This window comes from Mercurialis annua, linkage group LG8 (assembly GCF_937616625.2).
Source record: "Mercurialis annua linkage group LG8, ddMerAnnu1.2, whole genome shotgun sequence".
NCBI lineage: Eukaryota > Viridiplantae > Streptophyta > Magnoliopsida > Malpighiales > Euphorbiaceae > Mercurialis > Mercurialis annua.
The window spans coordinates 33,756,704-33,782,285 of record NC_065577.1 but is presented as its reverse complement, the minus strand read 5'-3'; the positions used below and the strand labels follow the sequence as shown (position 1 = coordinate 33,782,285).

At 34.0% G+C, this 25,582-nt stretch overlaps 1 protein-coding gene and 1 long non-coding RNA gene across 2 annotated transcripts; both read left to right on the top strand.

Annotated features, from left to right (window-relative positions):
• Nucleotides 1-9,394: 9,394 nt before the first annotated feature.
• On the top strand, nucleotides 9,395-11,230 carry LOC126660177 (uncharacterized). Its single transcript, XR_007635259.2, has 4 exons — nucleotides 9,395-9,459; nucleotides 9,554-9,607; nucleotides 10,669-10,742; nucleotides 11,144-11,230. It is a non-coding gene; the product is annotated as an uncharacterized LOC126660177 (long non-coding RNA).
• Nucleotides 11,231-17,207: 5,977 nt separating this feature from the next.
• Nucleotides 17,208-22,602, top strand: LOC126660823 (protein SEEDLING PLASTID DEVELOPMENT 1). The gene is made up of 9 exons (XM_050354514.2): nucleotides 17,208-17,960; nucleotides 18,560-18,774; nucleotides 19,262-19,412; nucleotides 19,516-19,707; nucleotides 19,945-20,107; nucleotides 20,225-20,469; nucleotides 21,009-21,185; nucleotides 21,396-21,557; nucleotides 22,126-22,602. The coding sequence occupies exons 1-9, from the start codon at nucleotides 17,481-17,483 to the stop codon at nucleotides 22,423-22,425; spliced, it is 2,085 nt and encodes a 694-aa protein (XP_050210471.1). The 5' UTR covers nucleotides 17,208-17,480; the 3' UTR covers nucleotides 22,426-22,602.
• The last annotated feature ends 2,980 nt before the right edge of the window (nucleotides 22,603-25,582 follow it).

Genomic DNA, 25,582 nt, shown 5'->3' with positions numbered 1-25,582 from the left:
GACAAGGCGCTTGATCTAATGCATCAGGACCGGGCATTTGAGCAAGATCTGCTAATGGTGCCAAAGTGAGAACTCCTATCTGTCGGAACTGTAACAAGAGGCATTTTGGAGCATGCCATCTTGTCTTGGGAGCATATTACAATTGTGTCCAACATGGTCTCTTTGCGAGGGAGTGTCCAAGGTCAGGACCCTAGGGTTCAACAACTAGTGTGGCACATCCGTTTTATCATCAACAAAGGCCTACTTATCCAGCAACATCAGGGCAAGGAAGTACTTTTGTTGGTCAGCATGGTAGAGGACATGGTAACCGAGGTGGAAGGAATGGTGGAGGACGTGGTGCTAGTCAAACTTCGCAAGTTGAGAGAAGTCAAGCCAGAGTTTTTGCGTTGAATCCACAGGAGGCTTAGGCTTCCAATGCTGTTGTGCAAGGTACATTTTCAATTGCTTCTTTGGATGCACCAGTTTTCTTTGGTCCGGGTGCTATGCATTCGTTTGTTTTGTCTAGTTTTGTGCTATACTAGGGAAACAAAATGCTTATTTACAACATCCCTTGTCGGTAGCTACTCCATTAGGTGACTCCAGCAAATGCTGGTTTCGAGGACTCTTTCAAACGTCGAGTTCCAGTTTTCCGGTTTTACAGTGACCATGCGGCGGCTCATGAGGTTCTTTGGTGAGTATTGTAATGGGTTAATTGGCGGGTCAATCATCTGCAGTTTCTCTTGTAGCCAAATCTATAGTAGGAGAGGGCTCCAGGTGAGAAGTCTTGTAGTCTTGAAATTGTCTAGGCTGATAATGTGGTGTAAAATTATTGGTTGACGTTGTTAATTGTAAAGAAAAAAAGGCCTCACGCATTTATTCTTTCAAAAGATAGATGTCATTTGTGCGAGGTGTCATCCTTTTACTGGTAGGATAAAATACTAGTTTTTGCTTTACGTGTTTCACACGTGACTCGTAGTGTTACTCGTTAAATTATCAAACATAATTTAAAATAATAGTTTATTTGTAATAGTTTATTTTGTTATGTTAAATTAATACTCAAATTTTATAATTATATTATAATTTAATAGAAAATATAAAATAATAATTAAAATAGTAATTTATCGGGATAGTTTATCTTATTTTGAATTCTATATAATTAAAAAATTATTAGGATAGTAATTATTAGATAGTTAAAGTAGTATATTTTAATTAGTAAATTAGGTAATTATCTTAACATAATAGTTTATTTTAGTTAGTACTCTAACTCTAATAATTATCTTAATAGTTTTTAATTAATAATTAAATTTTATAGAATGAAATGGATATTAACGTAAATGTGTATGTCCCCCTCTTCCAATCCGTGAATTTTATATATAGTATAGATGTAAATGATTCCAGTATTTTAGTTAAATGGTTGAGGGGATTTTTGTAGAGCTTGTCTCGTGTTTTTGGTTATTTTTGATTGTTGACCCCTTTAATGGAACAATTATTTTTCTTTTAAAATAAACTCAAAACTAAAAGGTTTTTTTTTTGTATTAATTCCTACAGTATTTTAGTTATTGTTTTCTCTCCCTGCTTTTTTCTCCGATGGCATTGAACCCCCTTTTTTATAGGCTAGAGCAGTGGTAATTTATAATTATGTTAATTGTAATACCCCTTGTTTTTCCGGCTTGTTCCGATGATTTTTTCGATGTGTTTCGGGTTGGTCCTTGGTGGTTTGGTTCCTTGAAACCATCATTTGGTTTTCATAACCTTCGGTGTGTTGTTTTGATTAGGTTCTGAGCCTTATCGAATAAGTGTTTATGTGTTTTCCTGATATGACATGCTTTAGTAAAATGTCCATATCTCCCAATTGCACCATCGGATCGGGCCGCCGTTCGGATATGTTGTTCCTGGGAGGATTTACTAAAATCTAGTTGGTCGGATCGTGTTTTTATTGAGTTCGCGGGCGCGAACTATAGTTAGCGGTCGCTAACTAATGCTATTGAAGTTAGCGGGTGCGAACTATACTTAATTAGCGAGCGCGAACTTGCACTGTTCAGTTCGCTGTTTTTCTATTTAAAGGCCCCTTATTCGACCTAAACTCTTTTCCTTCGACTTTTAAAACCCTAAAACGGCTGGAGTCATATTCTAACTCATTCCTAACAACATTCCTCTCAATTTTAATCCTTGGTAAGTGTTTGTAATCTTTCCTTTGTGGTTTTATCTCTAGTTCTTCAATTCTAGCAATTCTAAATCCTATATCCCTATATGTGTGTGGTTGTAGGCTGATTTGGGTTGATTGATTTCTGGGTTTTATTGTTCTTAGTCTAATCAAGAGGTATGTGGTTCTAATCCCTTCTTATATGGTGTAGAGATTGCTAAATTGTTGTATGAATCTATACTTGAGTGTTTTGGCTTTATATTTTCTGTTTTGCTTTGATTTGAAATTCTGGAAATAATCTATGTGTATTGGTTGTGACTTATTGATGTTGGCTATACATTGGATGATTGGAATACTTGTTTGATTGAAGGTTTATATGGAGTTGCTGTCGTTCTTGATTTATAATTCTGTTTTAAGCCTTTATTAAAAATCTGGAAATTTCAAAGTAAATGAATCATAGGTTGTTAGATGTTTAACAATACATTGGGTGATTGGAGGAATCGTTTAAATGAAATAATGTATCACTTGGATTAAGTTGTGGAATTGAATTCTGTTTTGAACTTTAAACTAAAAGCTGAAAATGTTATTTTGAAGGTTAAAAGATTGTTAATGGGAAATTCCTACTTTGGGTGATTGGATATAATTGACTAGGGCTAGATTATATGTTAAAGGTGGTTTTAATTGGAATAAAACGTTGTTTTAAGAATATTTACATATGACTGGAAATCATTTGAGTATATAAAGGATGTTTGTTTACCTTGGGTTATTTGGATAACAAATTGTTGTTATGGCAATTAAGGTAGAATTATTTTACAATGGTTTTAAAGGCTATCTAAGTGTGCAGTTCAGATTTGAGTTTATCATTTCAATGTGTTTTGGAGTCATGTTTATTTACACTTAATGTGTTTTAATTGAGAAATATGAACTCCGGGTGGAATTGTCAAGTGTTGACAGTCTATTGGTTATTGTTGCTATTTGTGGTATTGGTTTGAATTTTGGTTAAGCTTATAGTGAGTTCCTTGTTTTCAAATACATTGGTTTCATTTTAAAGGATTTAACTTTGGATTTTACTCTGGTTGGGTCGGGTTAGACTTGTGTCGCCCGACATGTTGTGTTAAGCATATAGTTGATATATGGCTAACACACTACTCTGGGATATGTTGGATTTCAAAAAGGTGTTGTTGAATTATATTACTCTGGATTGTTTTTTGAAAACGAGAACTCACCTAAACTTAACTAGTTATTGTATTGGTTGGATATGTATGTACTTTGGCTTTGGGATTACTGTGTTTCGAATGTTGATCTTTGGTTGTGTTAAGATGCTAGTCCTATATGGTTTCTAGTAATCTTAGAGTTAGGGGTTGTTCAGATTTTAACATATACATTGTTTTAGACCCGTCGACTGCTCGTGTTTCGGAGTCTACGCAGGGTTAGCTGTTTGCCAAGATTTACGTGGATAAGCAAGCAGTGAGTTTGTAGTGCTATTTACCGCTTTATTAAGTACCGCAATTTATTTTTAATATTATAAATGCTTTTGAACTGTTTTAAGCGATTATGGATCTGGATTGAAACGAGCTACTCGATAGGCTTGTATCGAGAATGTGTGCACCGGTAAGTACTCTGGGAAACGGCAGACTAAAGTCTTGCTTACGCTGGTATATATATATGACGAGGATTTGTTCCCGTCCACTCTGGGTTTATCGGTATGCTATGTCATACTTACGTTGGGATCATTTCAATACTGTTTTCCATAATCATACTATATTAGTATAAACTGTTTTGATTTAAGGGTTTTAAACTTAATAAATGTAAATAGTATTGCGAACTCATCTCAGTATATCTGACCCCGTTGTTATCCCAAATTTTCCAAGTTTATGATTTGAAAGCTGGTCCACTCCGATTCTTCTGATTCTTCGGAGGTTTTTATGTTATTTAACTAGTTACTGTTTTCGAACTCTTAGACCGCAGTAGAACTAGTTTATTTATTACATCTGATATTACACTTTGGAATTATCGATATATTCGATTATTTATATTTGGCATGATTACTCCGGATTACGATATTGTTATATATAAGGCATGTTGTTGAACATTTAAGATATTTAAGTTATTTATATTTGAACTGTATTATAAATTGCTAGACCTAGGTTGGAGTCTCGGTTGCCCCCGAGCAGTTTTCTGCAGGTTTAAATGTTTATTTGATTTCTGCGAGGCTTGCTACGGGTTTTGGTACAACCATACCCATACCCTAGCGCCGATCACGAATCATGAAATTGGGTCGTGACAAAGTTGGTATCAGAGCTTTGGTTTCAAACCAAGGCCATTTTGCATGTTACGTGTTTACTGTTTTATGGAATGTTAAGTTGTTGTTGTGTCATAGAATCTACTGCGGAATTAGGATGTTTTGAAACGTCATCATTTGTTTTCAAACTTTCCACCTTCACCTTTAGCAGTGTTGTTTGTCGGTCTTATGTGTTACGGATGCTTTACTTTGGAATGTTCATTATTTAATTATTGGGTGATTTGTTGGCCGTTGTGCCATATATGAGATATACTTTGGGTAATATTTTGTTGGCTGTTGTACCTTATATGGTGTTTACTTCGGGTGACGTTTTGGTTGGCTGTTGTGCCTTATATGGTGTTTACTATGGGTGATGTTTTATTGGCTATTGTGCCTTATATGATGTTTACCTTGGGTGATTATTTGTTTGTTTTCATGCTTGAATGATTACAAGCATATTTGATTGCTCTCTCCTTGTTGGTGAGTACACTTTGGCTTTAGCCGTATTTATTGGTTTCCATATAGGTTGACACATAAGAGAATACGTTAGGCGTTGGCCTTGTGTTGCTTTCAAAGGTTTTTTGTGTTAAATGTTTAAGCATGATTTATGGCTACGCGTTGTTTGGTCACGCATTGGTTTTATTGAGAAAATAATTTTGATTTGATTGGTGTTTTGACACGAGAATTGGAAGGTAAGTCTAGTTTTAATACTTTCAAAAAAAATGATTTTTGGTTATTTTCAAAGTAAAATAAATTTCACGTATTTCAGAATCTTAGGTTGGCTTGGTATTGACCAAAGATTATTTTCTAAATAAAAATATTTATGAGATGATTCACCATTTTGAGGATTTAATATTGTTGTTGTTATTTTTTTTACCATGATGTGGTATGTCCACGTTGAAGCGTCGTTGGTCATATGTTTGGTATTTTTGTGGTTGGCTGAATTAGGTGTATACATAATGGTTGTGTGATTTACCTTTTTCACACTTTAGTTTTTGAATTGATGTTTAATACTTGGGTTAAGTGAGCTCCTATTTTTGAAAGAAAATGGAGATTTTATTTACATGCTTCTTTCCGAATTTATAAATGCTTTGAATACGTTTTATAATTGGTTGTTGTGGGTTTGACTTGGGTCACCCCAAAGTGGGAGTTGAGCTTGGTAGTTGTAATGACTCGGCTAACTCGGGGATTTATTAAATTGAAATACTTTGGAAATTTTAATCAATTATTTCATGTAAATAATTTTTTTTAAAGAAGTGATTTTTAAACTGTGGAGTTCGACTAGAACTCGAAAACTATTGCGAATTAATTTAGATTTGAAAAGAGTTTAAAATGCTTTCCTTTTGATCGATGTCATACCAAATGTTGATTTTATTACAACGATTCTGAGTATGTTGTGGCATGTTTTGTTTTGAGATTTGAGATATGACTAGATTATATGGGTTCTATATGCCATGTCGGTCGTTATATAGTAATCAAATTGGATGTTTCATGCTCAATGCTTCTGCTGACATGTTAGTTGCCTTCAATGGTTATGATTTGTTATATGGAAAGATATTTGGATCAAATGCGGGATGAGGCATGCTTCGGTGATTTATGGTTAGGTGAAAATGATAACTTGTTGGTGTTGTTCGTGTTAGTATGTCTCGTATATTGGTTAAGTTTTGCTATGTTAGTTGTTTTATCTTGTTTGTCTCGTTGTGCGGATAGCACATGAGGTCGTCGCTAATAGGCGTTGCTTTGGCTTATCATTGATGATTGGTATTGATATTTAAGTCGAACTTTTGTTTAGCCCTTATGTTTTATTTTATTATTTTGTTTATGGGTCGAGATCTTTGGGTTTTGATATGGAAGATGAGGAAAGTATTTCTTTAGAACGGTTGGTGGTTCCTGATTATCCTAGATAAGGATATTGGAAATTCTGACCCGAGGAGATATATCGGTGTATTATCACACTGGTGCTTATATTATGTTGGACGGCGCGATGCCGAAACTGAAAGTAAGTTTCGTAGATAATTATGGTATGTGTCGTTTTTATTGAAGTATAATTTCAGTTTGGTTGAGGTTAATTTGGAAATTATTTTCGCATAAGGAAATTTAGCGGTGTAGTCATTTTGATATGTTATGTTAGTATCATATGATTTGGTGGTTGCAAGTATGTAATTTGGGAAATATTTCGAGGCTATCGAGTGCACATCTCACAGAGTGTAATGTCTAGCAAATGTTTATTGAGAAATTGATTTCAAATGTTTATTTGCTAAAGTATTTGAAATGTTTTTATCACGTGATTGTGCCCAGACATACTATGAACATGCATTTTTGTATGTCACGAATAGGAAATTGCATTGAGCACTGAGTATGTTCACTAAATAAAAAGAAAATTAATAATTAATACATGCATAATAGTACATGCATCACGTGCATAGAAATGATTAGAGTTGGATACAACTCTTTGGGGATGAGAGATGTCATCACCCTGGCGCACAATTACGTAAAATGGATTTTATCAATAAAGTGTTTTGAGGAAAATATTTTGAAACAAACTCGCGAGTCACTTTGGGATAAATGTATTTTAAATGATTTTGAAACTGTTACCGAAATGTAGCTAGACAAATACTCTGTGATGATGGTGCTGAATTGATGATTACGTTATGATTGATTGGTTTGTAGTATCATAATTTTGTATTTCGAAGGAAGTAGTATTGGATATAAGGTTGCACTCTAGTTATTGTTGTAATATGTATGATAGGATTTTGAGGTCAGATTAGAAGGCTTACGTGCTAACTTCCGAGTTGTGATTTGAGAGTTGTTGGATTAGGGGATTTGGTTATGCTCCACGTGTGTATATATTGTCATTTTAAAAGAAGTTTTGTTTTTACATGTTCCATTTTGTTTAAACATTTTGATATACTTAAATAGAATATTGTGCGAGCGAGGATATTTTTAATATAAATTTATTTTTCCATTTTGACAAAAGATAAAATTTTATCAAGTTTTAATTAAAGAGAATAAAAATTTTGTTAGTTGAACAGTTTTATAGATTTGAAAACTTATTTGAAAGTAACGTGTAACTGTAAATTCAAATACGAATGTTTTAAAATTTTAATGTGTTCTCAAAACTGGAGTTTTCCCAACAGTAAAAGTATTTTGGTTTTAAATATAAAAGGAGTTATAAGATATTAATTTCTTTTAAAGAGAAGAGGGAAGTTGTAATGTTTTGTAATTTGAATTATTTCCCTATAAGTTTGGTTTTAAGCATAACCAATGACCCGATTACTGGTGAATGTGATTTAGGTGATCTCTTGTTAGCAAATTTATATTTATATTTGGTGAAACAATTTTGAGAATTTCAGTTTGGTTCGGATTTATGAGTTAGTTGATTTGTGAATTCTGATGAGTAGGTTTCGACAGTAAAGGTTGGTTGATCAATACTGTTGATTGTAAATTTTTGCTATTGAAAGTGGGATACCGTTTCATTTGGTTGTTAAACCTTTTGTGTGCAGAATAAAATTTGGTTTGTATAAAATTGGTATGTATGTTGGTATTTAATTACCTTAGGTAACTTCGGGATGTATGCTTGCTTATGGTATGAGTGGAAGAATTTTTCTAAATGAGTTGGTTTGTATGTAGTTTGAAGATTTTGTTATCATTAGTTAAAGTGATATACTCCTTGAAATGTCATTATGTAGTACGTGTTTATGGATTCGTTAAGGTTAATGGTTTTGTCGAGTTTAGTCCTTGTCGTGTGTACAGCTTGATTCGCATGATGTTTTAAAGTTTGCTGGTATATTTTGGCGAGAACCTTATCTAATTAGTTTTGGACTAGATCGCTTGTTTGATATAACGAGTTTAATTATATGCTTTGATATGGGATAATAGGTGTAGGCATGTTAAGTAGGTGGCGAGAGTTGCTTGATGTTATTAATGAGGATTTCAAGATTTCCATTTTGAAGTGTTAGATTTTAGAATTGTAAGAATTACTATTTGAGTTTCGAGCTTGTCCTTGCACATTGTTAAGGTTGTTATGATAGCTGTTAAAACTCAAGCGAGTTTTGGTAACCTCCCTTGTGAGCATGTTTAATGTTTATAGTTAAATAATCTTGGAGGTTTATATTTTGTTTAATCAAGTAATAGTTTGGAGCACCGAACTGCCAAATTTATAATTTTGCGCACATGTGCGTTGTGTCGATTTGAGTTTGTTGATTTATGTAAGTGGTGTTTTGAGTTATCTTTTGAGGTACAACTTGTTAAGTTGTGTTTATGCAAGTGCATAAGTTGAGGAGTAAAGGTATTGCTATGGTCCAGTTGGGTTGATCACTCATTTGAGAAATCTACTTGGGAGACATAACTCGTTTTGTTGAATTGTTATATTTTACCTTCATTGGTTACTTGGGGTATCTTGTTTATGCATTTTCACATTGGTGATGTGCGTTTTTTTTATTGTTCGGCTTTTATGTAATAGTATGTTATGTTTTACGTGGGTTGTTTTTATGTTTTAAATTCGAGGACGAATTATATATAAGTTGGGGAGAATGTAATACCCCGTGTTTTTCCGGCTTGTTCCGATGATTTTTTTCGATGTGTTTCGGGTTGGTCCTTGGTGGTTTGGTTCCTTGAAACCATCATTTGGTTTTCATAACCTTCGGTGTGTTGTTTTGATTAGGTTCTGAGCCTTATCGAATAAGTGTTTATGTGTTTTCCTGATATGACATGCTTTAGTAAAATGTCAATATCTCCCAATTGCACCGTCGGATCGGGCCGCCGTTCGGATATGTTGTTCCTAAGAGGATTTACTAAATTCTGGTCGGTCGGATCGTGTTTTTATTGAGTTCGCGGGCGCGAACTATAGTTAGCGGTCGCTAACTAATGCTGTTGAAGTTAGCGGGTGCGAACTATACTTAGCGGGCGCGAACTTGCACTGTTCAGTTCGCTGTTTTTCTATTTAAAGACCCCTTATTCGACCTAAACTCTTTTCCTTCGACTTTTAAAACCATAAAACGGCTGGAATCATATTCTAACTCATTCCTATCAACATTCCTCTCAATTTTAATCCTTGGTAAGTGTTTGTAATCTTTCCTTTGTGGTTTTATCTCTAGTTCTTCAATTCTAGCAATTCTAAATCCTATATCCCTATATGTGTGTGGTTGTAGGCTGATTTGGGTTGATTGATTTCTGGGTTTTATTGTTCTTAGTCTAATCAAGAGGTATGTGGTTCTAATCCCTTCTTATATGGTGTAGAGATTGCTAAATTGTTGTATGAATCTATACTTGAGTGTTTTGGCTTTATATTTTCTGTTTTGCTTTGATTTGAAATTCTGGAAATAATCTATGTGTATTGGTTGTGACTTATTGATGTTGGCTATACATTGGATGATTGGAATACTTGTTTGATTGAAGGTTTATATGGAGTTGCTGTCGTTCTTGATTTATAATTCTGTTTTAAGCCTTTATTAAAAATCTGGAAATTTCAAAGTAAATGAATCATAGGTTGTTAGATGTTTAACAATACATTGGGTGATTGGAGGAATCGTTTAAATGAAATAATGTATCACTTGGGTTAAGTTGTGGAATTGAATTATGTTTTGAACTTTAAACTAAAAGCTGAAAATGTTATTTTGAAGGTTAAAAGATTGTTAATGGGAAATTCCTACTTTGGGTGATTGGATATAATTGACTAGGGCTAGATTATATGTTAAAGGTGGTTTTAATTGGAATAAAATGTTGTTTTAAGAATATTTACATATGACTGGAAATCATTTGAGTATATAAAGGATGTTTGTTTACCTTGGGTTATTTGGATAACAAATTGTTGTTATGGCATTTAATAGAATTATTTTACAATGGTTTTAAAGGCTATCTAAGTGTGCAGTTCAGATCTGAGTTTATCATTTCAATGTGTTTTGGAGTCATGTTTATTTACACTTAATGTGTTTTAATTGAGAAATATGAACTCCGGGTGGAATTGTCAAGTGTTGACAGTCTATTGGTTATTGTTGCTATTTATGGTATTGGTTTGAATTTTGGTTAAGCTTATAGTGAGTTCCTTGTTTTCAAATACATTGGTTTCATTTTAAAGGATTTAACTTTGGATTTTACTCTGGTTGGGTCGGGTTAGACTTGTGTCGCCCGACATGTTGTGTTAAGCATATAGTTGATATATGGCTAACACACTACTCTGGGATATGTTGGATTTCAAAAAGGTGTTGTTGAATTATATTACTCTGGATTGTTTTTTGTTCAGATTTTAACATATACATTGTTTTAGACCCGTCGACTGCTCGTGCTTCGGAGTCTACGCAGGGTTAGCTGTTTGCCAAGATTTACGTGGATAAGCAAGCAGTGAGTTTGTAGTGCTATTTACCGCTTTATTAAGTACCGCAATTTATTTTTAATATTATAAATGCTTTTGTACTGTTTTAAGCGATTATGGATCTGGATTGAAACGAGCTACTCGATAGGCTTGTATCGAGACTGTGTGCACCGGTAAGTACTCTGGAAAACGACAGATTAAAGTCTTGCCTACGCTGGTATATATATGATGAGGATTTGTTCTCGTCCACTCTGGGTTTATCGGTATGCTATGTCATACTTACGCTGGGATCATTTCAATACTGTTTTCCATAATCATACTATATTAGTATAAACTGTTTTGATTTAAGGGTTTTAAACTTAATAAATGTAAATAGTATTGCGAACTCATCTCAGTATATCTGACCCCGTTATTATCCCAAATTTTCCAGGTTTATGATTTGAAAGCTGGTCCACTCCGATTCTTTTGATTCTTCGGAGGTTTTTATGTTATTTAACTAGTTACTGTTTTCGAACTCTTAGACCACAGTAGAACTAGTTTATTTATTACATCTGATATTACACTTTGGAATTGTCGATATATTCGATTATTTATATTTGGCATGATTACTCCGGATTACGATATTGCTATATATAAGGCATGTTGTTGAACATTTAAGATATTTAAGTTATTTATATTTGAACTGTATTATAAATTGCTAGACCTAGGTTGGAGTCTCGGTTGCCCCCGAGCAGTTTTCTGCAGGTTTAAATGTTTATTTGATTTCTGCGAGGCTTGCTACGGGTTTTGGTACAACCATACCCATACCCTAGCGCCGGTCACGATTCATGAAATTGGGTCGTGACATTAATTGTGATTAATAATGGCTAATTACAATTAAGTAAACATAATTTATATTAAACATGTATCAATCAGTACTTTTGCTACATTAATTTTACTATTGCATACTATTGTAGCAAATAATGCCACAAGAGACAAAACTAGTTCATTTACATTTTAATCCTCACAATTTGAAAAATGTACAATCTGCTCCCTAATGTTATAAAATAGACAATTCTGACTCTGAAGTTGCAGTTCAGTCCAATTGAGTCCAAGTACACAAATTTCATAATCAGCCCTTGAAAAAGTTCAGTTTGATCCTTAAAGTATTAGAATTGCAAAATTGTCCTTTGTAATTGTGAGCGGAGCGGGTTTCGGGGTCGCTCGCCCAGACTTATGGCTGACTTTTTGATTTGGAAAGGGTTTGAAAAATAGAGTCGCCAACTAGTTCAACTAGGAATTGCCTTTTATACCGACTAGATAACCTTACTCGCTTATGGGTAAGGTTATCGTACATCGGAACAAAAGACTGGGTTCGTGAACCTCCCCAAGACTCATGTGCTTGGCTTATCAGTTACTGGTTTTATTTACCGAACATATTCGATTATCTCATCTCAACATTCGATGGAAGGCCACATGATATACTACTGGAAATGTAAATAAGTCTGAAAGCGTATAAACACATAGACTCGCATATGACTCGATCTAGACTGGTCATGCAAAGTAAGTAGCAGGTACTCCTAAGCATACATCTAAACCTGTCAGTTTCTAAGAAATAACAAAAGTCTGTCTGGTATGGATTGATTACATGCACAAAGTCTAAACCGGAAGTCTAGGTTTGATTGATTTTATGAGGTGATCTTGAATGCACTATACAACCATTTACTACTTTTTTGTGGTAGTCATGAGATGTCTAAATGATTGGCTGGAATTTGATTTGATTTAGCTAATTTAACATGGTTAGTCCTTTAGCCTGTTAATACTGGATTTGGCATGATCTTAGAAAGTGATAAACATTGCATACATGCTCACGGGCAGTTGATATGCATACAAGGTGAGGAAAACTTTTAAACCTCGTTTACATTTTGAGTGCCTGTCACGGTGTGGTCAGAATTGGTTCTCGGACATAACATATAAATTGTCCGTCTTGTCGGTATGGTTCTATCGGTTTGAACCGGGATCGATTCTGAGTTTGGATGGTCCCTGAACTCGGCCAAGATGTGGCTAGATTCGCCGGTTGTGCGCTCACGGGCCTGATTTACACTTTATGTTACATCATTGGACTTCGAGGTCTGGATTACATCGGGTCTGACCCGTTACAGTGCATAAAAATAATTAAAGTATATTGAACTCCCTACGTCTGGGTTCAAACTGGGCCTAATTCCGAGCCCAAACGAGCCCGAAAACCTAAAACGAAGTTTTGGATCGAAGTCTGGAAGTCTGGAAATCGAATTCTGGAGAGCAGCGAAGAGCACACAGTGCCGCCACTCACAATATCGGCGGCGGCACTATGTATTGCCGCCGGCGGCAGTTCATTTTGGCGGCAGCAGCGGTGGCGTTTGAGGCAGCTGAGACAACAGTTCGTCGTTTCGTCGTTTTCGCTCGGTTTTTCATGCAAAAACACTCGAAAACGCATAAACATACAAGGAATGCAAAAAACACATATTGGGATTGATTTAAAGTGTCTAACTTCGAATGTAAACACAAAAAGTTGATTTCGTGGTGAATTTAGCTAAGGCAATATGAGGTAAACATGCTTAAAAACACCCTAACATGCATTCTAAGCTCATAATTTTGGATTGTTAGCATACAACATGTATTAGAACAGCCTATAATCACCTAAATTCCAAATTTACATGGCAATTTCACTAACAACACATAGTTTGGCAGTTATGCAAAAATAGCAAAAATAACCTAACATGCATCCTATTTGACAAAGATTCAGCAATTTGCAAATAAACATGGCATAAAGTGATACATGAATAAATTAAGGGTCCTCAGAAGTACCTCTCTGAGTTCTTAGCTCATTTACTGGAGAAGTGGATGCAGAATCCAGCTTCGAATCTGTACAGGGTTGTGTTCTTAGAGAATTAAAGCCTTTTTAGGTATTTTAAGGACTGGAATTGAGTGCGATTTGGTGGGGGGGGGGGGAATTTGATTGAGCTAGGGTTTTTAGGGGGGAGGTCGAATTCTTGGTCTAGGGTTTTTTTACTTCTGGTCTAACCTTCGATTCAGTTGTCTTAAGGCTGTACATATAGTAGTGATTAGGGTTTAGGGTTTACTTAGAGTTGTCTGGGGTTGAAAGTGTTAAGTGATAAGTCATAAGGTATTAGAATTAGCTAAAAATTCTAATTTTTTAATTAAATTTGTATCTCAACTTGATGGCTAAGCAAAACATGGTTAAAAGCTTATTTTAGTGTCCGAAAGTATTAAAACGACTCTTTTTGACACCATAGATTTGGATATGGTCAATTTTAGTCCGTCAAACTTGTAAATTGACTCATAAACTTTCAAGATATTGCAATTACTCCAATTTCTGGATTTAGACTACAATCTCTTCAGATTTTTATAGGCTATTTTCCTAATTACGTTTTAATCCTCTAAGTTCATAGTTATGCACTGATTACGTCTGCTTAGATTCCAGCAAGCAAATCGATAGCTCGTCACCCGGACAGATTTTTATAGAAATCATCATTGGACGCTTCAGTCCTATATCACCTTTTACCTGTCGAAAAATAGGTGCCTACAGTAATTTTTTTCTTTTATGTAAAATAAAAATAATCACTAATAAACTTATTTATTTATTTTTGTTTATTTTATTTTTATTAGTTATTAACAAGTTAATTTATGTAATTGATTTTTTTTTCAAGTTTATTCCATTCATTTAAATAAACTAAAATTATAAAAGTACCGAGTTAGTTATTAAAGTTTATCAAATTCAAAGTGATAATTGATTTTATAATTAAGTTCAAAATCGAACGCTTATACATGCATTCAACCCTAATCCTCACCAAATTATTTTTTACATACCTAACGCATATCCCTTCCATCACTGCATATCTCCCTAACCTCCTCTAAATCCTTGAAAATCATTCCTATGCAGAAATTTCACTCTTCACATCAAATAGTACCTCATGTTTCTGTTTTCTCATTGACTCTGCAGTCAGCACCATAATATTCATTAGTGTCACTAAAGTGGCTACTTACATCATAACTGCTATAGCACACACTTTCATTGACATAACTAACATATGTTGACTCATCATCCTTTTCAGTTCAGATTCTACCCATATATCACCTTCCACTGCCTCCCCTTCTATTTTATCCTCATCCTCTATTCTAGGTTGTGTTACACATGCCAACTCGTCGTCTTTTTCTAGGTCATATTCTACCTCTATATCATCATCCAATGTCTCTCCAACTTGTTTATCCTCATCATTTACTCTAGGTTATGCTACACATACCCTGTCCTTTTTAGGTTTCATGACATTTTTTAACCTCTTGTAACTCTACCTCACCATTATCACTATGATTTTTTATATTAATGCAAATGTCATCAAATGTTAGTCTTCCACAAACTCATCCCTACCTTCACAATTTCCATTTATGATATTTTATATGTCCTCTTCACTATTCAAAGTAGGACTGAGGATAAATCAAATAGGATACATCAACAAACATGCGAAAATAAAAGCCAACACTAAACATAAACAGAAAGCATTATCGATACCATTTCACCGAATCAAGGTGCAGAAACGAGACTTAGACATAAAGCACCAAATATACAGCCAATTAATCTAACTTATGAATACAAACAAATAATAGAACACATGTTGGGAACATTTAGCACAACACACCATTTACATAATAACGAAAGCAAAAAATTATTTTACACACAACAACATAGACAAACAAAAAGACAAACAAGTTTTTTACAGCAACCACGTGTGCAAAAATCCCTAAAAAGACAAACATAACTAACTTATTTTTTTTTCGACAATTTTTCTTGCGCTCTTTTTCTTCATATCGAAGTCTTTCAGTTCTTGAAATTTAGGAGACGCCCACAGAAAAAAAAATAGTTTTGGGGTTTTAGGGTTCTTCAATTATATCACAGTTCTACTAGGGCTAATCGATGGTAGATTATCAAGTTTTAGGGTTCTTCAATTTTTGATTTTAGGTTAGGGTTCTTCAATTTTCATTTTAGGTTTTGGAAGTGATTTTCTATTCTCCACTAAACAAGAATTTGGAATAAGTAGGTCATCTAATATGGCGTGTTTACATGACATTTTAATAAATACGTGGACGATTATCATATTTCTTGTTCTCACCATTAGAACGTATATTACATGCGTTGACTGGTCTTAACAGAAGTACAACTGTTAAATAAAAACAAAAATGTACGGATTTAATGAATAGGTTTCATAGTGCATGGACCTTATGTTAAAAAACTCAAAGTGTAACCCGGAGATAGGGCTGGTAATTCGTGTCATCCTGTCATAAACGTGTCGTGTACCCATTTAAAAATATCAGATTTTCTCAACCCGAACACGACTCGTTTAACTTTGTGTTAAAATGTCAAACCCAAACCCGACACGTTTAATAAACGGGTTAACACGTGTTAGAACTGTCTAACCCGTTTAGTAAAACAGGTCATAACAGATCACATATTTAACTTGTTTGACACGTTTATTAATAACCCGTTTAAACCATTTAACACAATTTTCAATTAATCAAGTATAATCAAACAACAAACCTTCAAAATAATCATAAATCTTGATACAACAAATAATAATTAATAAATTATATGTATTGTATGTATTGTATGAGTATATTTGGTCACATATAATAATTTAATTAATTAGTATTATAATAGATTTAAACGTGTCTTAACGTGTCTTAAACGGGTTCAACCTGTTTAACCCGCTATTTAATCGTGTCATAAACGAGTTGATCTGTTTATGACCCGAACCTGCTTAATTTCATGTCGTGTCGTTAGAGGTGGCCATGGGCCGGGTTGAACCGTGAACCGCCCGCTCAAATCCGGCCCGAAACCAGTCAAACCTTAAAACGCGTCTAAACTGGCCCAAAACTGCAGGAAGGCCGGGTTCGGGCCGGTTTAATATGCTATAATATGATTGATTATTAATATAGCATACTATATTTATCTATAATATATACTATTATAATTATATAAATATTAATAATTTTTTTCAATATATTTTAATTTTCCTTTTAAATACTAATTACTTATATTATCTTATTTTTATAGCAATATATGATTATGTCTACCATATTAAAATAATTAATTATCCAAATTTATGATAAATTAAATATAATTTTTAATTTTAAGTATAATTAGTCATTTATATTAAGTAAAATTTCAACTTGATTTAAAGTATTTAAATTTGGTTTTTATAAATATCTTTTTTAATTTTTCGAACCGTCAAAACCGAAATTATAAACCGGAACCGGTGGATTCCGAACAGGCATGGAACCACCCAAAGACCGGTTTAAGTATTCCTTGAACCGTATGAACCGTGGCCACTCCTCGTGTTAACGGGTGGTGTAAGAAATTGCCAGCTCTACCTAGGGATTGATTATGCTTTTGTTATTTTAGTATTTGCATTAAAACAAAAATAGAAAAATAAAAGTCTTTTGAAAGAGTTCTACACTTCTACTCCATGTCTAAAAATCATAAAACCAAACTTCTTTCACTGTCCACACCAAACTTGTGGTCCGCAACCACCTCAAAATTCTTACATTGAGAGGTCGTTAATGGCTTCTATTCTGGTTATAGGTCCCACCTTTCCTCCAACGCTAGAGGAGATCCTTCGAATCTTCTCTCATCTTTACCTCCAAAATACATCATTTCCCAACTTATAAAACATCATCAAAAAAAAATTAAACAGAAACAAAAAATCAAGAACCAGAGAGGAAAAAGAGTACCAATGAGTTCACACATTCTTGTAGTTAATATACAAACCTCATGTACTTCACCTCATGAACGAATCCCACTTCCAAATCTCACGTACCTCTCGACTTTCTCTTCGGCATTTGGTCGAACATGTGGTGTGCGTAGGCGTATTTCCTCGTCCAAATCGACCTCTTCGTTCGCTGTTCATGCCCCGGAAGTCAGGCGACCGTCTGATCGTTACAAAAGAAGATATGGGCCGCAGTCAGAGTTGGTTAAAGATTCGAGCTTGGTGTCGAATGATTCGTGTTCGGTTTCCAATTCGGAGTTGGATTCGTTTCTTGAATTGTTGCCTTTGGCAATGAGGAGAGAGTTGTGTAATCATGCTGAGATTGGTGAGCTGATTGAGGTGGTGTTGGACTTGGGTAGGAAACCTTTAGCTAGATTTCCATCTGGGGATTGGGTTATTTTGGAGCAGGCTGTGAAGCATGAGGATTTAAAGCATGCTATTTCAAAGGTAATAATTTATTATGGTTTGGTAGTATATTATATAATATTTGATCCTTGTTTGACATGAAGGTTATTTAAATAACATTATGCAATTTGATTTGAATATTAAGTTTTGTAGTTGGTCTATATGTCACCATTAGTATGTTAAATTATACTATGTTTGAAGTAGAGGGTGATACAAGCAAATGAATTTCACACATTGTTTCCATAAAAAATAGGTTGATTAGGACATATTGATGGTTGTTTTATTATAATATTCTTTTGAATGTGGTTGTTAAGTTTCTTGATGTATTTAAGTGAGATGTTATGAAATTTATGGAGAAAATTAAATTTGCATTAACAATTAGTTATTGGCGATCGTTATCTTTGCATGTATGTGCATGTTAATTTGTATCTCTGGAACAGTATCGACTTGTAACTCGTATGATCAGCAAGTGATCTAGCACCTTTTGCCTTGAAAGATGATCCGTAGTGTATGTTAGGGATTTAATTATCTGATGATTATAATATTGTCAATATTTCTCTCTAGGATGTGGCCACTATGATTATCACTAGAAAGATATTAAATCAGTGTCTTGTCTGGAATTATTTGATGCTTATGCTCAGGTTGGAGACTTTTCTGATGATAATCGATCTGGTATTGATAGTTCCCTGCATCGTATAAGTGCCATTCGAAACCGTAAAATGCAAATTATTGGCCTCACATGTCGGGTAGGTCGAGCTGTATCTGGAAGTGCTGAAATTATTCGTGACTTGGTTGAGGGGGGAGGTTCGATCCTGGTGATTGGCCCTCCTGGAGTTGGTAAAACAACCTTGATTAGGTACTCAAATCTCCCATTTTAGATAGATCAATCTGCTAAATTCATTTTGGAATTTTAATGTCAGATTGTCTTGCGCACATATTAATTTTTCTAGGTGTGTGCAAAGACGCACGCTTATGCACATGCATCCATTTTATGACTGAAATACGGAGCATAGTCTTACTGTTATGCAATTTAACTGTTAGCTTATATACCGAGCTTGATCTACACTCAGTAAAAGAATTTATCCAATTTCAGTTTTTTTTTAATTTTGTTTCACCTTGGCCAATCTTAATGTCTAATGATGATGTTAGAATGTTTTGGTATGAGAAGAAAATTGCAAAAATGGAAATTCATGAAGAGTTTACTGTTTACATTTAGTCAGACCTTTCATAGTAACTGAATCGTTTTTTAGCTTACTTTTACCTATATAGCATTAAGAATGCAGATAGTTCCATGCGACACTTCTTTAATATCTAAGACAACAATTTCTTGTTGTATATCATAGAGAATTAGCCAGAATGCTAGCAGATGATCAGGGGAAGCGTGTAGTCATTGTAGATACATCAAATGAGATTGGGGGTGATGGGGATGTGCCTCATGCAGGAATAGGACGTGCAAGAAGGATGCAGGTTCCAAATGTTCATATGCAACATAATGTGAGTTGATTTAATTCTGTAATTTTGGCTGTCACCATAATTGTTGAATTAATAACCAGAAGTTTACTTACTTTTTTATTTTTTTTAATGAACTTCCATATAGGTTATGATTGAAGCGGTCGAGAATCACACGCCACAGGCGATTATAATCGATGAGATTGGAACTGAGCTTGAAGCCTTAGCTGCCAGCACTATAGCTCAACGTGGAGTTCAGCTGGTTGGAACAGCCCATGGAATGACCATAGACAACATCATTAAAAATCCTTCTTTACAGATTCTTGTTGGTGGCATAGAGGTGCAATGAAACTCCATCTTCATTTCACTTTATCTTGGTTCATGGGGATGTGAATTTACTCCCATCAAATTTATGTTGTCTGTTGACCTTGCAATAGAAATTGCAGACAGTTCCAGAACAGCGTTTGTGGCATGACATACTCATGGGTCATGCAACTGATGTATAAATATATGTGTGAAGATCTCATCCCAAGTATCTGCATTTAATTAATTTTCTAATTCATCCATTTGAAAACAGAGTGTAACTCTCGGTGATGAGGAAGCAAGGAAAAGGAAAGTGCAGAAGACAATTCTCGAGAGGAAAGGACCCTCCACGTTTACATGTGCTGTTGAGATGATATCTAGGACCGAGTGTCGTGTTCATCACAGACTAGATGCTACAGTAGATTCTATACTGTCAGGTATGCTGCATATCCAGCTTTAAAACATTTTTTATAATCTGAGGCATCCATGTACTTATTTTGACATTGAAGTCTTCTAAAAAATAATATCTCAATAAAATCTTTTTTGGTTTGCAGGAAAAATACCTCTATTTGAAATTCGCCACATGGATACTGAAGGCTATGATTCTCCGAAGTTCAATCCAATAATTGTTAATAACCCTATAGAAGAATCTGAGGCAATAGTGATTCATGAAGGAAAAGGAGATGAAGTAGATTATGATGACGAGAATGAATATAGTGCTCGAATCCACTTTAAAAATATCAAGACAAGTGAATATGTGAAAAGGAGGAGTTCACCAGTATGCGTTTACAATTTCAAGGTATAAATGCTTTAAAAAAATACAAAGTATAGCATGCCATTTTACTCAAGTTTGGTTACCTGAGAATTTTAATCTAAATTCTTATATCATATGAAAAGTTTTTCTCATTCTTTAACATCATCAAAAACGAAGTAATGTTTCCATAATTGGTTCAATTAGGGTTAATATCAAAAAAAATCACGAACTTTACACGTTTTCTCATTTTAATCACGTAGTTTAAATTTTCTCATTTTCATGCACGAACTACCACTTTTTCTCAAATTCATGCACGGTGCTGAGGTGGCACTCATTCATTGGTGTAAAGTGACCTCCACCTCTGCAAATTACACCAATGGAACCGTGACACCTCATCACCGTGCATGAATTTGAGAAAAAGTGGTCGTTCGTGCATGAAAATGAGAAAATTTAAACTACGTGATTAAAATGAGAAAACGTGAAAAGTTGGTGAATTTTTATGACATTAACCCGTTCAATTACCTGGCACTTCCTTACTTAGAAATATGATCGAATTATTTCTGTTAAATTTTATTTTGTTTTAGATCCTTGAAGCTGATTTATTGCAAGTGGCAATGGTGATGGGGCTCGAGGATGAGATAAAGGTGACTGATGATATTGAAACAGCTGATGCAATTCTAGCATCTAGTTCAGAGATGAAGCAGAATCCTTGGATCCGCGGTGTAGCTAAATTCCACCATTTGCCAGTATTTGTAATTAAGGTATTATCCGTTAGCATAAAAATATTTTTTAACAACTTTTCTAATTTTCCTGGGAATGAACTACCACCGGTGACGACACCTTGCCCTTGCATGGAACCTGACCGGAGTTTCGATGCAAGGTTGATTAATAGCTGTTGGAGAAGTGTTTGAGAGGATAATAGTATAGCTTTGTGATATCTATTTTCTATGATTTCCTTTGTTTTTTTGCAGTCAAATACCATGGCACAAATGGTCAAGGCAATTCGTATGATTCTTGGATTTGAATCATTTGGATCCAAATCAAAGCAGCCAAAGAAAAGTTCCATTGACATAGAAATTGAAGATGATGCACCAAAAAGGAAGCCCACCTTGGAAGAGATTGATGCTTTGGAGGTTAGTTTATTTCTCTATTCTTATCTACTATTGAATTATTTTAGAATTTAAAATGTAATGACTCTTTAAAAAAGGTGATCAGAATCCACAGGCCACATCATGATATTCTATGTAGCACGTGAATGAAAATGCTTCAGAAAGAAAAATGACGAAACAACATTAGTAATATATATATAGAGAGTTTATAAGTTTCATAAGCGTTTTTAAATAATAATCCTATCAAAAAAAACACGCGTCTGTATCTCGTATATGCATGTCACAAACAAACAAACAAGAGTTTCATAAATGAATCTATCATACTTAACACAAAACAACCGATGCAAACGACTTGAATCAGATAAAACTCGGCTCTACAGCTGCAAAGTCCCTAGCTTAGTCTAATGACATTATACCTAGGAACAAACAAACATCAATCACAGACTAGCAGAGGTATCCTGGACCATAGGACTCGGAAAGTTTCCGTGCAACATAGATGAGATTCATTAATAAACCATATATATAAGAATTTACTAAAAAAGGCTATGTTTGTACAAAAGGAGTTGTTTATTTTACATTTTTTTTTTTACAGGAGGTTCGACTTGCAATTGAATATATTGTTATTCCTGGAGGAGAGCCAGTGGAGCTTCTTCCGAGACGTTCTGAAATAGTTGCTCGGCAACTTGAGCTTGTCGAGAGCTATCAGTTGACAGCAGAAAATTCAGGCACAGAGCATAATCCGAGGCTGCAGATTCTTCCCCTAAGGACAAGCAAGAAGACTGCTAAAACCATGAGGTCTTATGCAACTGTACAAAAGGATAAGAGCTCAAAATCAGTGGTAGGCAATGGGGGAGGTAACGGTGTTTCAAGGCTGCCATTTCTGCCCCATTAATCTCATAACATTCATATTTCAAGAGTTCAATCTCTGGTTGATTCATATCATTTTCTGTACAGTCATTGTAAATTATGTAAGTAATTCCATGTCCACGTAGCTGTTTAACCTTGTGAATTATGTATGTAAGTTGATTTGTTGTCATTGGCAATGAAGCCTGCATAATGTTCCATATCATGCTTACGACTCGAAAATGAACTCATCTATTGTCCTATAGTTCCTACTGCTGTTTTATCATTCATTTATTCGGTTTGGTTGAAAAAATTGTGGTCTATTTTCTGTAGGGTTCAAATAAATCAGTTATTGCTTGAAACTTTCGGTTCATCGATTGTGATCGATTCTCTTATTCTTGGATTTTCTTTTTCTCGCAATATTACTTTCTAATTCTTAAATCGGTGTCTGTTTTTATCAAAAAAAAATTCTCTTCATTATTATCGAAGTTTTGGTCTGAATCAATATTAATTTTGATTTTAGTTTTCATTTCATTTTGATTCTCCGGTTCTCGGTTCTGCGTGTATTATGCCTATTTGATTGTGATATGCTGAGATTTGATTGAGTATATTCGTTTGAGTGGATCGGATCTATCTGTTCTTTAATTTGTTGAGACAAAGGCATTTATCAACTATACACATTCTATTTGATCAAAGTACTCAGTGAGAATAAAAAAAATTTATTCAGACTATATGTTCAAGGCTGACTCACGTAGGGCTGTGCGTTCGGTTAGTTCGGTCGGTTCGGTCACCAAACCGAACAAACCGAACACCGAAATTTGGTAAAAATTCCAAACCGAACCGGACCGAATTTTAATTTTGGCTTACATCAAACCGAACCGAAAAGTTCGGTTTGGTTCGGTGAAAAACCGAAATCTTTTACTTTTCCATTTTTTAATTTTTTTTCTCATAAAATAAATTCTAATATTAATAATAAGTGTCTAATAAATATTTTTATATATTTATTAGCATAATTATATGTTGTATGAAATTTATTAACTTATATATCAACTATAATTAAAAATATTAAAACTAAAAAAATATAAATTTACATATATTTGTATATATTTTTTATTTTTTATTTAATTGTTCGGTTTTTCGGTTTTTTCGGTTTTTAAAATGCTCAAACCGAACCGAAAACCGAACACCAAACTTTTACCTAATTACAAACCGAACCAAACCATAGTCACCAAAAAACCGAACCGTAATTGTAATTTCGGTTTGGTTCGATGAAACAATTCGGTTTGGTTCGGTTTTTGCACACCCCTACTGAGGTATGCTTGAAGAAGGAGAGGGATAAAGTTTCTTATTATTTTCATTCAAGGAGTGAGTTTACATGTGATGATAAGTTTGGTGATTGCTTAGTGATGATAAATTTGGTGGATTTATGATTTAAAGCTATACATGTGCAATACATGGAAGTTCAACATTAAATTATCAAGCTTTTGCTAATTGTGCATTATGGAGTATCTCAAATTTAGCTAGTATCAGAATAAATTCATTCCTGAAAATGATACGCTGGAAACTGTTGTTGTTGTTGGTGGAAACCGCTGCTGTAAATTGTTGAAAAAATTGTTGCCTTATCAAGCTAGACATATTAAATGCATATGCCTAGTTTGAGAGGGGCTAACACCGAATATAGAAGTCACTAACACGGTTGATGCAAAAAATTACAAGTATACGGTTGATGTTTTTATTAGGGGCAGCCATGGTAACTGTAAAGGGGAATCGTCCAGATTAGGTGAATCAAAATGAAGGGCGATTAGGAAAAAAGGGAGCGATTGCTTACCAAGAGAAAGAGATGCAGAGAGCTCGAGATTGCTGAGAGGAGAGGGAAAATTTTAAAAATTGCAGAGGAAGTAAGTAATGAGTAAATGACTTGGTATTTTTTTTAAAATTGGAAATCAGGGAAGTCGAAGGGGTCATGAAGTTAATACGTGGAATTGTGGGAAATAGTTGGAGATGACATGGCGTCGAAGGGGGTATCCTACCGTTTAGAGTTTGAGCCAATAAGTGTTAGATCTGGGCCTTTTTTATAAGCAACAAGTCCAAAATGATGATTTCAGACTTGTTGTGGGCATTGTTTACACCGGCCCAGAGATTTATGGGTCAGAGTATCACATGCGCTTATCAAGGGAATGAAGCCCAACTGAAAGCCTTTTCATATTAGCTTTTTATTTTTAATAGGAATTTGCAACTCATTAGGAGTATTTTTCTTTAGGAAAATTAGTTAGAGTTAGAGACTTGATTTTGTAGAGCTATATATAGATCAGAGCTTTATTACTTTTATCATCAACAAATTAATCAATCAAAAACCAAGTCCAGTGCTTTTTATCCCGCGATCTCCGGATTGTTTTTAACTTAAGAGTAATTTCGATAATAATCTCGCCTGAATTTCGTGAGTCCCAGATTAATATCATTTAGATTACGTGGTTGAGTATTTTAACCAACGAAACCCTGTGAATATCTTCACGAGTTTGTTAAAGTATCAAACCTTAAACCGACCCCGATTATAAATTCAAAAATTCGAGTTCAGATTATTTCTAGGCGAACAGTTATAGTGTTGATTTTGTGTCAATTTTTGGTTGATATTTTGTTAATTTTAGCATTGCTAAAAAACACAATAATAATTTTAAATTATTATAATATTAATTATAATGTTACAGTGTTGTATTGTGTTGATATTTTTTTAATATTGTGTTGATGTCGTTTGATATTTGGTTGATTTTAACATTAGTAAAAAAATGATGTTGTACGTGAAATAAAATAGAAAAATAAAAATTAAATTGAAAAGATGCTAGAAAAATAAAAATTAGTGTAAAAAAATTCAAAAATTTAAATTAATTAGTTTATTACATGTTGATTATTGGTTGATCTTGTGTTGATTTTATGTTGATATATGAAAAAAAATTAAATATGTGGTAAATAACAAATACCGGTTACAAATGAGCAAGAAATAAAATTATAAAATTATTTAAAAGTAAAAATCATATAAAAAAAATTTAAATATTAATATTCACCAGTTTATTAAATGTTTTTGATATTGTATTATCTTGTTGATAAATACTAACGAAAAATATCAACAGCTAAAAAAAATCAAAATTCAAAAAAAACCTAAAAATTAAATATTTAATAAATATTAAGTTCAGAAATATAATGATGAAAAA

Bases quoted from the DNA above. Each gene is read 5' to 3' on its own strand.
- LOC126660823 (XM_050354514.2), top strand. From the start codon at position 17,481: ATGAGTTCACACATTCTTGTAGTTAATATACAAACCTCATGTACTTCA. The intron at 18,775-19,261 runs GTACTCAAATCT...TGTATATCATAG, and splicing joins GGTAAAACAACCTTGATTAG to AGAATTAGCCAGAATGCTAG. The intron at 20,108-20,224 runs GTATGCTGCATA...TTTGGTTTGCAG, and splicing joins AGTAGATTCTATACTGTCAG to GAAAAATACCTCTATTTGAA.